The sequence below is a fragment of the Lagenorhynchus albirostris genome, chromosome 7, assembly GCF_949774975.1.
Source record: "Lagenorhynchus albirostris chromosome 7, mLagAlb1.1, whole genome shotgun sequence".
NCBI lineage: Eukaryota > Metazoa > Chordata > Mammalia > Artiodactyla > Delphinidae > Lagenorhynchus > Lagenorhynchus albirostris.
The window spans coordinates 49606757-49619458 of NC_083101.1; the positions used below are offsets into that span (position 1 = coordinate 49606757).

Sequence of the window (12702 nt, forward strand, 5' to 3'; positions counted from 1 at the left end):
TTTTTAACTATAATTCTAGTTTTCTTAAAATATTGTTTTACATAGTAATACCTGAACACCAGAAAATACCAGCAATTCAGACATGTATTTAGTCAGTTATAGATCTAGATGTGGCTAGTTGTCCTAATAGTGTGTTAAATTAGATTAGAATTCATATCACCAAATACAAAAATATATTTTGAAATACTGGACATTGGACTCAGATGCTCTCTCAGCATTGCCCCATTCTTCCTAAGAACTTCATTTATTTTACTAGAGTGGCAAAGTGTTAACATTTTGTTTTAGATATTGACGCAACTCCCCAGCAAAACCATCAGCTTTGTGTAGTCTGGGACCACCTTGTTTTATTCATTTTTGCATTTTCAGAACCTAACACAGTATCCCATTCATTGTAGTACTCAGGAAATGTTTAGATAGTACTGGCATGGTGTATCAAAACACCCCTGAGTCAACTGAGTCAGTTGTCGGGGCAAAAAGCCTTAGGTCCCAAAGTCTACTTGGGCGTTAAATCAGCTCAAAAGAACAGTTAGTGACTTGCAACCCCTAGAATACCCTCTTTTATTGATATATCCCTGTGTCACTAATGAAGCAATCAGTAGAAAGTAGGTTACTTCTGAGCTATCCAGTTTAGAGTTTCCAGGACGGATTTTATTTTAGTCCCACAGCCTCCCACCAGTTTGTGATGGTGGCCTAACAGATAAAGAGTGCTTTTCTTATAACCTGTAATTGAACAGTTTTCCTCTTTGCATTTGTCAGCCAGCATACTGTCTTGGCAGGGGAATTCAAGGGCATAATAGATGCTGTCACATACAAGCTCTGAAAACCAGTTCTTTATTTGTTTTTTAAAAACACATTAAAAAAAATCTGCTTAGACGCTCTAAAAATGTTTATGTCAACTGCTCTTGTTAAAAGGTTTCTTGTAAGTTATTCATTAATTAATGGAAGAACATACTATTTGAGAAAGGATGTTTCACATAGACAAGAACTGTAAATTCTTTGTAGTTGAAAGGAATGAGTGCAGGTTTTACAAAAATATTTTTGTGTTTGCTGGTTCATTTACTGTGTAAGTCAACTGCCCTATGTATTGTTTATTAAATCTCTGCCTGTAATGTAAATTTTCTTTTTTTTTTTATTGGAGTGGATGCAACGAAGTGGATCAGCTATATGTGTACATATATCCCCTCCCTCTGGGACCTCCCTCCCACCCCACCCCCATCCCACCCATCTAGGTCATCAGAGAGCGCCGAGCTGAGCTCCCTGTGCTATATAGCAGGTTCCCACTAGCTATCTGTTGTACACATGGTAGCATATATATGTCAATCCTAATCTCCCAATTCATCCCACCCTTCCCTTCCCCCACTGTGTCCACGTGTCCATTCTCTACATCTGCATTTCTATTCCTGCCCTGCAAATAGGTTCATCTGTACCCTTTTTCTAGATTATGTATTATTAATACATATATGTATGTATTAATATACAATATTTGTTTTTCTCTTTTTGACTTACTTCACTCTGTATGACAGACTCTAGGTCCATCCACATCTCTACAAATGACCTAATTTTATTCTTTTTTATGGCTGAGTAATATTCCTTGTATATATGTACCACATTGTCTTTATCCATTCATCTGTCGATGGACATTTAGGTTGCTTCCATGTTCCGGCTATTGTAAATAGTGCTGCAATGAACATTGTGGTACATGTATCTTTTTGAATTGCAGTTTTCTCAGGATATATGCCTAGTAGTGGGATTGCTGGGTCATATGGTAGTTCTATTTTTTGCCTGTAATGTAAATTTTCAACTTAAGTTGAGGTGGATTAAGGGATATAGAAGCCACCACAGATGAAAATGGTCAAATCCTGAAGTGTATTTTGTATTTTAACAATATTTACATATTAACATGTTTTTTATTTTAGAAATGTATAAAGAATTATAAAAAAGAAAAGAAAATATGGCCCACAGTCTCACTGATAATATAATTTTATTAATAATCTGGTCTACATATATTTATTAGCAGGCAAACATAAATACATTTTTGACATTTTTATAATCATAAATAATATGTACAAGTAACTAGAAAATTTAAACTGTATAAAAATAAATCCCCAAAAGGTTCTTGGTATCCTTTCAAGAAATTTTTTAGTGCATCTATGTATCTTTTTAAAAGATTATACAGGGACTTCCCTGGTGGTCCAGTGGTTAAGAATCTGCCTTCCAATGCAGGGGACGTGGGTTTGATCCCTGGTGGGGGAACTAAGATCCCACATGCTGTGGGGCAACTAAACAACTAAACCCATGTGCCCTAGAGCCCACACACAACAACTATAGAGAAGCCCACAACTAAGAGCCCACACACCGCAATGAAGACCCAGAATAGCCAAAAAAAAAAAAAAAAAAGAGAAAAGAAAAAGACTAGGGCTTTGCCCTTAAAAAAAAAAAAAAGATTATACAAAGGGCTTTGTGCTGTACACTGTATTTGGCATTTTGCTTTTTTTGTTTTATGTATGTTGGCACCCTTTCCATACCAGCATATGCAGATTTACCTCATTTTTTTTTCAGCTCTGTAACATGGATGAACCACGTTTATTTTACCAGTCTTATATTGTTTGATACACATTCAGAGTATTTCCAGATTGTTGCACTGTTGCCATGAATATCCAATGAATTCATATATTTTGGCACAGGATAATTTCTGAACAGTAGAATCACTGGGTCAAAGGGTATATGTACTTTAAAAATTGACAGACATTTTCAAATTTCTATTCAAAGATTAGACCAGTTTGCATTCCTGTAACAGCAAGTACAGCATACTAATTTTTCCATACTCTTGTCCGTATTGTCAAACTTTTAAAAGATTATTATTTCTACCAATCCAGTGGTGAGCTAAATATTTTTAAGAAAGGGAAATATGTACAGTTTTTTTAATATTCTGTAGGATATGAAAATTTTTGAAAAGGCTAGTATTCTTATCTTTAATTCTTTTTTATGTTTTACATATTAAGAGATGAAATTGGCCTGATCCCATGTCCTGAAGCTAGGTATAATCGGAGTCCCATAGTCCTGGTTGAAAACAAACTTGGCGTGGAGAGCTGGTGTGTCAAGTTCCTTTTACCGTATGTCCACAACAAACTCCTTTTGTACAGAACAAGAAAGCAGTGGCTGAACAAAGATGGTAAGTATGGAGTCTATCCTCTTTCTTTGACTTTTAGAAGCAGCATGAAATATAGTGGGAAGAACCCTCTCTGATGTTGCCATTCCTGGATTCTAGTTCTGGCTTTTTCATTCACTGCCTGGGCAGGCGTTTAACGTTTCTGTCAACTGAGGAGCTTGGACTCATCACTCGTTTTCTAATTTTGCATCCATGATGATTCTGTGGAAGGTGCCTCAAGCAGGGTGCCAGGCCCTCTACTGCAAACAGATTTTTTTTTTAATGTATTGAGGTCATTTGTAAGATATTTGAAGAAAGCATCTCAAGGCTAAAAACAGTTTGAAAATCTGTGAAGTGAACTCTAGTCCCTACAAGCTCTGATTCTCTGGTTTCTAATCCTTTAGTAGGTTATGAGCAATAGAACTCATTTAGTAACAGTCCAAATGAGATAACCAAGGTGTGATGGTGGTAGTTATACTGTGAACCAAGTCAGTGGTTTATGATGGTGCTGTTGTACTTTGACTCCCAAGTAAGCTCTGGCCCACTGTGTTCTGTTCCTATGCTGAAATGAGCAAAAGAAAACCATCCTATTTCTTCATTTTTTCTGCTTCTCCGAGGTAGTTCTTTGCTGCATCAGACAATCCCTATTCATCCCACCTGGTGTCTTTTCCTTGTTTTCCCCCTGTATGTGATGTTAAGCCTCCATGTACACAAATTCAGTTTACTTTTTAGGTAAACGTAGGATCTGAGTTCTCACTTTTTTGGAGAGTGCTCATCCAAGACCATATTCTTGACTGTTTCTGTAAAGCTCCTTCCCCTTCCCACATACAGCAGTACCTTCAAAAGTGCTCAGTATATCTGGTAGCTAATTTTGAATAAGAACTTTGTTTCTTAGAGAATTTTAATTATAAGTTCAGTAGCCATTACCGAGGGCCTACTCCTACCTGAAGCTGTTCTAAGTACTGAGGGGGATAAAAAGATGAATAATACCTGTTTCCTTTGCTCAGGAAGCTTACAGTTGAGTGAGAAACAATCTCTTCATGGAGAATAGTGTTGCCAAAGGGGACATGCCAATTTCCTTGTGTTCCTCTTGGCATTGTCCTTAATATACTGTCATAATAGGTTAATAGCACTTTCCCCTGTTTAGACCAGTAGAAAAGGTAATCTGATTTGAAGATTTAATGTGAAATAGTTTCTATTTTCTGTTTCACTCAGTTAGTCCACTGATATGTATATTTCTTAATTATAAGGCTATGTCTAAGTTTATGGCATAACTTAAGTTTGTGGCAGAAACTTAAAGGCATAAGTTTAGGCATAAACTTAAAGTTAAGGGCATTTATCTGTTGTTAGCCCCTCTTTCATTCTCCATTCCATTACCCTATAGTAGTTTTCATCAACATTAAGGTACAAAGTAGCACCATGTGAATCCATCAAGTTATTTTTTTGCCTAACAGAGCTATATTGTATATGTTCTGGCACACAGAAATGTATAATTGAGCCAATACGTAACTAACTCTGCAGGGGGAGACAAATGATGCTCTTGTAGAGAAGAAACAGTATGAATTTGAAAGTGTCAAAGGCTGTCATTTCAGATCATCAGCTTTTGCCCTTTCATGTATGCTAGCCCAACCTGCCTTCTTCCTGTAGTCTTCCAAGTTCTTCTCTCCATTTCCCTGTTTCTTGTCTTTCTGGGCAGTGCACTGTAGGCTTTGCTAAATCTCCTCATCATATAGTTTTATCTTGATAGACCCAGGAGAACCCAGGCAGAAGATCAAATGGTTAAGCTCACTCACATGAATTGCTGACATCTAAGGTTTGAATTCTGATGCAACTGTGCGTGTATACAGAAGCAACTTGATTTTATCTTAATCTATATCTTCATGGAAGTAGTTTTCAATTTCACTTTTTGAGGGCAGCGACAGTATAGTTCAATGCGGTGTCATATATCACTCAGGTTGTATATTGTATTATTGGTAAAAATATGGAAGTGAGTTTCTGATGTGATAAAAAAAAGATACCTGAAAATGCAGACTGACTAACATAAGAGTGTTCTGCTAAACTTGTGAACTGAAGAACACAGTGGTGAATTTTGCTAAGGAAAGAAAGTTAAAAGTATTAGGAAAAAAGAAGTCATTTCATGAAAATGCTATACTTTTTAAATTGTTTTTGTAGAAAATATACATGTAAGAGCCAAGTGAAGAAAGCTGGCAGTTTAAGAACAATTTCAGAAATGCCAGTGTCTTTGTGACAGATCATGCCAGAATCCTCGGCATTCCCTTAAGAATGTATTCTGTAACTGCAGGTGACCTTTATTCTGGGCATATATTTTTTTTCTTTTTAACCAAACTGAATTCATGCTCTCATTAGTGTGCTGAATTCCTTAGATGTTTGAAAATCATCTGTATTAGTCAGGGTTCTCCACAGCAACAACCAATAGAGATTTTATGTATATATATACATAAAACGAGATTCATTATGATGAATTGGTTCACATGATTATGGAGGCTGAGAAGTCCCACAATCTGCTTTCTGCAAGCTGGGGACCCAGAGAAGCCAGTGATTTAATTCAGTTTGAGTCTGAAGGATTGAGAAGCAGGGGAGCCAGTGGTTTAAATCCCAGTCTGGAAGCTGGAGAAGATAAGATGAGGTGTCCCAACTCAAGCAGACAGAGGAAGCGAAAAAGGAGTCAATTCTCCTGTTTTCCTCCTTTTGTTCTGTTCAGGTCCTCAACAGATTGATGTTCACCCACATTGGGGAGGGCAGTCTACTGAGTCTTCAGATTCAAATGTTAATCTCATCTGAAAACACCCTCACTAATACACTCACAAATCATGTTTAGTAATGTTTAATCTGTGCACCCTGTAGCCAGTCAAGTTTAACTGTAGTTTAACCAAAAGTAACAATCACAGCCTCCCTGTTTATTTACTTAGAGAGAAACTAATATTTTTTAAAAGTGTGCTGCAGTAATAGCCATATTTGGTTTGGGAGAGGGGTGATACTGTAATTCTGATTTATGAAAAATCCATGGCAGAAACAAAAAGCAAGAGAGAAGTCCATAGCAGTGGAGTCCTGACTGAGTAGTGCTCTGTCCCGCACTCTATCTCCAGGTCAGCGCTTCCATCTTTTCGTTGTTGTTGTTCTTCCGTCTTTCTCACAATGCTTGCTCTCAGTCCATCACTGAGCTCTCTCTTATCTCTTCATTTCTTATTTCTCATCTGGATAAATATTATTACCTCATAGTTGGTCTACTCCATTTTCGGCCTCTCTTCTGTAATCCATGTCCGTCATGCCACTAGTCAGTTGTTTCAAACACTTCTTAGAAACGCAGTTTGAAAGATGCTTTTCTGAAATATGTATCCTCTTGTTTCATGATGCCTAGAGGGACAAGGTAGAGTCATTATCCTTGGCATGGTATTCAAGGGCCTTCACGATCTGTCTGCAGGCTGTATTACCAGCTTTTTCCTCTACTTTTTTTTTTTTTTTTTTTTTTTTTTTTTTTTTTTGCGGTACACAGACCTCTCACTGTTGTGGCCTCTCCCATTGCGGAGCACAGGCTCCGGACGCGCAGGCTCAGCAGCCATGGCTCACGGGCGCAGCCGCTCCGCGGCATGTGGGATATTCCCGGACCGGGGCACGAACCCGTGTCCCCTGCATTGGCAGGCAGACTCTCAACCACTGCGCCACCAGGGAAGCCCTCCTCTACTTTTATATTTAGCATCAGAGGTTGTAGACTCTCAGCCACCAGGCTGAAGCCAGCCCACATGTTTATTTCATTTTGGCTTGTATAATGTTTTAAAAATTGTTTTTAAAACAACTTTGTTGTTGGTTAAACATTTCAAATCAGGATGAACTTCTAAAATTAGGATGGAAATATGGATTTCTGCCTTCACTTGAAAACTCAGAAGCCTTGGATGCATCCGTTTCTGTGCAGCAGCAATTGGCTGAGGATCATAGCCTCTGCTTTTCTTGACTAGGCAAGCCTATTCCAGTTGACTGCAACCCCCTCATTTCCTTCAGACACTGAGGCAGTGTCATTTGCTACTTACCAGGTTTGCTTTGCCTCTTTTTTGCCATTTATTTGAGCCCTGGAAGCATTTGAGTTTGCAGCTGTTTGATGTACATTCCAGCCACAACAAACAACTGTTCCATCCTTGGACTTTGCTGTACTACTGCCTTAATTCCATGCCTTTGCTGAGGTCAGGTTCAGGTCTAATGTTGTCATTATTGTTGTGTTTGCCAACACACACACATGTGAAGCCTCTTGACTGCTCCAGGAAGCAACAGTTACTCCTTTGCACTCCTGTGGGAGTCCTTATTCATACTGCATGCATAGTAGAACTTACCAGACTTTACTGTAGTTGATTATTTAAACAACATTTATCCCAGCTAGATTGTGGGTTTGTTAGAAAGAGGGGTTATAGTTTGTCTTTATTTACTCAGCACTTTTATGTGTTCAATAGACATTTGTCAAATAAGTAACAAGAGTTTGGTAAGCAAGAGCTTTTAGCTTAGTCTGGCTATTGATTCAGTGACTGTATTCTGTAATAAACAGGACCTTTCTGATATTTACCACTAGCCTCACCTCAAGCCTTTCTTGTTGTGGTAACCTGAATGTATTTTAGAGGAAGAGATTAATTAATCCAAGTTGACCTTGGATTTATTTTTAGATGCATGAAAACATATCTCTGTTAGAGACAGTTGTCAAACCCAGTGTCCAGTACCAGGTGACTGCTCACCTTGGGCCATTTCTAGAATGCATTGAAGCCAATAAAGCATATTGGTCTTTCTCTGACTTTTCTGTAACATCCTTAAATGTTCTCTTTGTTACAGCTGAAATTTAGGTACTTTTTTTCCCTGTGTATAATGTGCCCTGATTCATTTTCTCCTTGTGATGTGATGATGAGCTAGTCATATATTGGAGTGTGTGTAACAAAGGAATGGTTATTTGCTGGTATATGTTCTGGTGTTTGGAGAGACATCTGTTTAATTTCAAGAGACTGTAGGGATATCAATAGCTCACATCTTGGTAAAACTGCAAAGAAAAATGGTATATAGTTGATGAGATGGAGAGAGTGAAATAGTCAACTGTTGATTATACATGTTTATCTTTAGATCTTTGGTTCAACACTCACTTGAAGACAGCAAAGTAATTGTAGGCAGCGTGCTAGGTTGGAAAGAGCATCTTCTTTGCAAGAAAAACAGAACTGGATTTAGACTCAATTTATCAGCACACTGAAGTCATTTAGCAGTCATTTTAGGCAAATTACTTAACCTTTTCCTAGTTCCACAGGAGAGAGAATTCTCACAGGTCTCAGAGGGTTGTTATGAGGATCACATGAATTAGTGTATGTAAAGCACCCAGCGCAGAGACTGGCTTGTCATTGACTCTCAAGAAACACTAGTTTCCTTTCTCTCATTTATCCAGAGCCAGTGAGGAAGAAGAGCAGAAAAATATATATAATTCAGTAAGGATTCTTTAATTATGTCCAATATTTATAACCTAGTTACTTCTCCTTCATTGGCCCTTTTCCATTTCTGATATTCTACTTCACCCCCACCTCTTGGATCTGACTGGAATGCTTCTTTTTTTTTTTTTTGGTTTTTTTTTGTTTTGCGGTACACGGGCCTCTCACTGTTGTGGCCTCTCCCGTTGCGGAGCACAGGCTCAACGGCCATGGCTCACGGGCCCAGCCGCTCCGCGGCACGTGGGATCTCCCCGGACCGGGATACGAACCCGTGTCCCCTGCATCGGCAGGCGGACCCTCAACCACTGCGCCACCAGGGAAGCCCCTGGAATGCTTCCTAAAGGAGGTCCCATCTGAACTTAAGTCCTGAATCAGGAAGAGTTATCAGTTTATCAAAGAGGAAGGGGGAAGGGCATGTGACTGTATGTGTTACTAGGCATTACTGGCGGTTGGCCAAGGCTACTGATAAGTTTTAAGTGTGTTTAGAGAACGGGGGGGGGGGGGGGGGGGTTTGAGAAGGATCCCTCCACTCAGCAGTCGCTGCTCAGCCAGCTCAAGAGATTCTTTTCCTCCCTCTGGTGGCATCCAATCCCAGTATCATTTGTAACTGGGCTAGGAGATACAGGCTTTGTAACAGGAGTTATCACTGCGTGCTTGCTGTGTGTCAGGTATTGTCCTAACAATTCACGGGTATGAATCATTTAATACACCTATGAGGTAGTACTATTATTAGCTCAGTTTTACGTATGAGGCGGACACTAAGGCACAGAAAGATTGATGTGCCTCGGAACTTCCCGGTCAGTAGTAGAGCTGGGCTCTGACCCAACAGCTGCTGTTGCCTTGCTAGGGGGAGACCGTCCAGTAAAAGAAGTGCTCTTCACACATCCACAAAGTGAAAAGTGGGGACTTCGGTATTTTCTGTGTTAGTTTTTGCCTTGTGCTGCTATACACAAGTATCTTGTGGAGGATGAACTCCTCTTCATTTATGGGTGGGGAAGGAGAGTTGCATTAGAAGTACAAACAAATAGCAACTGTGATTGGTCAAATACACATTTTTTTAAATGCAGAAAGGGAGAGTCCAAGAAACTAAATACCAGTTTATCTCAATATCTGGGAAGTGTAATGGATTTTGAAAAATTGTGGACTTAAAAAAAAAATTCCAGAGGCCTTCCCATCATGCACAAACATTTTCATACAGCCACTTAATAACCAAATGGTTTTTTGTTATTGTTCATTACACAAGTTTAGAAATTTAGACAGCTTTGCAATAAGAACAACTGCCTCATTTTTTCTGACTTCTTTGATTAATTGATGTTGAGAATATTCATTTCTTGATAAGTAGTAATGGTGTTTAGTTGAACAAGTATTTATTTAGTCAAACTGTGTGTCAAACAGCTATGGAGAAATGGGATGAATCTCATTGCTTACAACACTAAGGTTGATGTTATGATCCCCATTTCATAGATAAGGAAACTGAAGTTTGAAGACATTAAGTTATGTAGGCAGTAAGTGGAGAAGTTGAGATTTGAACCCAGGCAGAATTGCTTTAAGGCCTGTGCTCTTACCACTTCTCTGTGATGTGGGCAGACTTGGAATTTCTTTTGGGCAGAGGCCATATTTTTTTCATCTTTGATGAATGAATGGCTAATTTGAAGGTGTATTAGAGAGGACCTGCATCCAAAATATATACAGTCTCATCAAGAGGATAATATTTATATAAGTTCAGTAACAAACTAAGATATACACAGAACATAGAGATGAAAGATTGCTTTCAACCATGTAGGTCAGGAAGGCCTTTATAGAGAAAGATACTTTTTTTTTCTTTTAAATTCAGGGATAGGAGGACATTTCTGGCAGAGAGAATAGGAAGCAGGTAAATCTGAGTTATAGCCAGAGAAGAAAAGGTAGGCAGATGGGCAGTATGTTTAGGGAATGGGGGGTGTTTGGTTCAGGTGGAATGTAGCACCTGAAGGGAAAGTAATGGAAAGCCAGGCTGACAAGGACATTGGGACCAGATTCTGTTTTCCAGGTACATTTCTCCAGCACCCTCAGCTTTAGTCACGCTCAGGGTACCCATAATCTTTTGAGAGCATACTGTGTGTGAAGTCCCTGCCTCTTTACCTTTCCTCATAGTTTTTTCCACAGTCTGTAGTGCCCTTTACTGTCGTACTCATTTATAGTCTTCCCTGGGTACTCCAGTAAGAATTAATTGCAGCTGCTTTGGTGGTCCCCAAAATGTGGTATATGTTTCTACTTCACAATTATTTTAGTTTGCCTTATAATTGTTTACATATTCTCTCCAACTAAAGGTTAACCTTTTAGAAGGCAAGATCAGATCTTGCATTTCTCATAATATCCATTCTCTCAGTCCTGTGGGCCCAGTTTAATCTCTGCCCATAGTCAGTACTTGGTATATTTTGGAATTAAAGGAATAATGGTATAGAAAATTGTATTTAATTTCCCTGGTAAATGTTAAATTAGTGCCCAAAACTACTAAAAGTAAAAGAAGGAAGAGGTTTATTAGATTGTTCCTTATAGACATATTGACATTATATAATATATACATTGATATTATATAGTATGTTTGTAATATAGACATTTCATGATGCTTGTAATGAGGACGATAAAGTTAAAAAATAAATGTGTGCTAATCCTACCTTTTGTTGCTCATTTATCAAATGTTATAATATATTCAGTAGTAATGAAATCATAGGCTCACAATAAATGTTAATCTCTTATTGAGATGGTTGAGAATTGAATAATTGATTTTCATGTTCACTAAAATATTTTAAGATGACTATAGGGATGCACTTATGTGTATTTACTCTTAGATTTTTAAAAGTTTATCTTTTACTTAAACAGAGAGTGTCCCAATTATTTATTGTAGACAGACATTTCAACTGCAGTATAACTGAGTTATTAAAAGCAGTCAGACGCTGTCATTGCACATACTAATTGGGTGACTCTGGGCAAATTCCTTGAAATCTCTAGATGTCCATTTCCAAATATCTTGGATTATGATTGTGAGAATTCAATGAAATAATGTAAATAAAATAATAATGTGCCTGATACATAATAATGCCAAATAATTATAACAGTTTTTATTATTTTATTTACTTAGCATTTAATATGAGCTTGGTAGAGGTTACTGTAATTTAGTTTTATGCCCTAGGCTGATCATCTTAATCCTAAAATTCTTTTTTTCAGTTTTAATAAAATGAAGATGATATATCTAAATATTACTGACTTTGTTTTATTAAATATAGGCTTATGGAGCTTATTCAAGACCACGATAGATACATAGCTAATGAATATGAATAGACTATACAATGAAAATAGAAAATAGTAAACAAAATCAAAAAATGTTTGTATTAATAATTGTAATTAAAGATGTAAATTAAAACAAAAACAAAGTACAATTTTTTTATCTGCCACATTCATTTTCAAAAATATACTTACATAGGTCAAAGTTACAGGGACATAAGTACACTCACGTTACTCTTGGCGATGTAAATAGATACAGTCCATTTGGAGAACAGTTTGGAAGTGCTTAGTGGGAGCCATACTGATATTTGTATTGTTTGACATAGTAGTTCTACTCCTGGAAAAATATCCAAAGAAAATAATCTATGAGACAAAAAGTATGCTTAAAAATGTGTGTAGTAGTATTATCCATAACAGTAAAAACAAAACAGGAAACAGCCTAAAGAAGAAGATAAATGATAATATATTAAACTAAAGGATTGTTATGCAGTTGTTAAAAATGCATACTGTAGGGCTTCCCTGGTGGCGCAGTGGTTGAGAGTCCACCTGCCGATGCAGGGGACGTGGGTTCGTGCCCCGGTCTGGGAGGATCCCACATGCCGCGGAGCCGCTGGGCCTGTGAGCCATGGCCGCTGGGCCTGTGCGTCCGGAGCCTGTGCTCCGCAACGGGAGAGGCCACAGCAGTGAGAGGCCCACGTACCGCAAAAAAAAAAAAATGCATACTGTAGCAATATAGGAGAATGCATATGTAATAATGTTGAGTGAAAAACATAGAACAAAATTGTGCATTTATCATTGCTATAACTGTAAAAATGTGTGTAAGAA

General features: G+C 38.0%; 1 protein-coding gene across 2 annotated transcripts in view; it reads left to right on the top strand.

Annotated features, from left to right (window-relative positions):
• Positions 1 to 12702, top strand: part of PTAR1 (protein prenyltransferase alpha subunit repeat containing 1) — a 39942-nt gene that overhangs the window by 6982 nt on the left and 20258 nt on the right. For both annotated transcript variants that reach the window (XM_060153450.1, XM_060153452.1), the window contains exon 2: positions 3003 to 3172. In XM_060153450.1, the coding sequence (XP_060009433.1) occupies positions 3003 to 3172 (170 nt within the window). The remainder of the gene's footprint in view (positions 1 to 3002; positions 3173 to 12702) is intronic.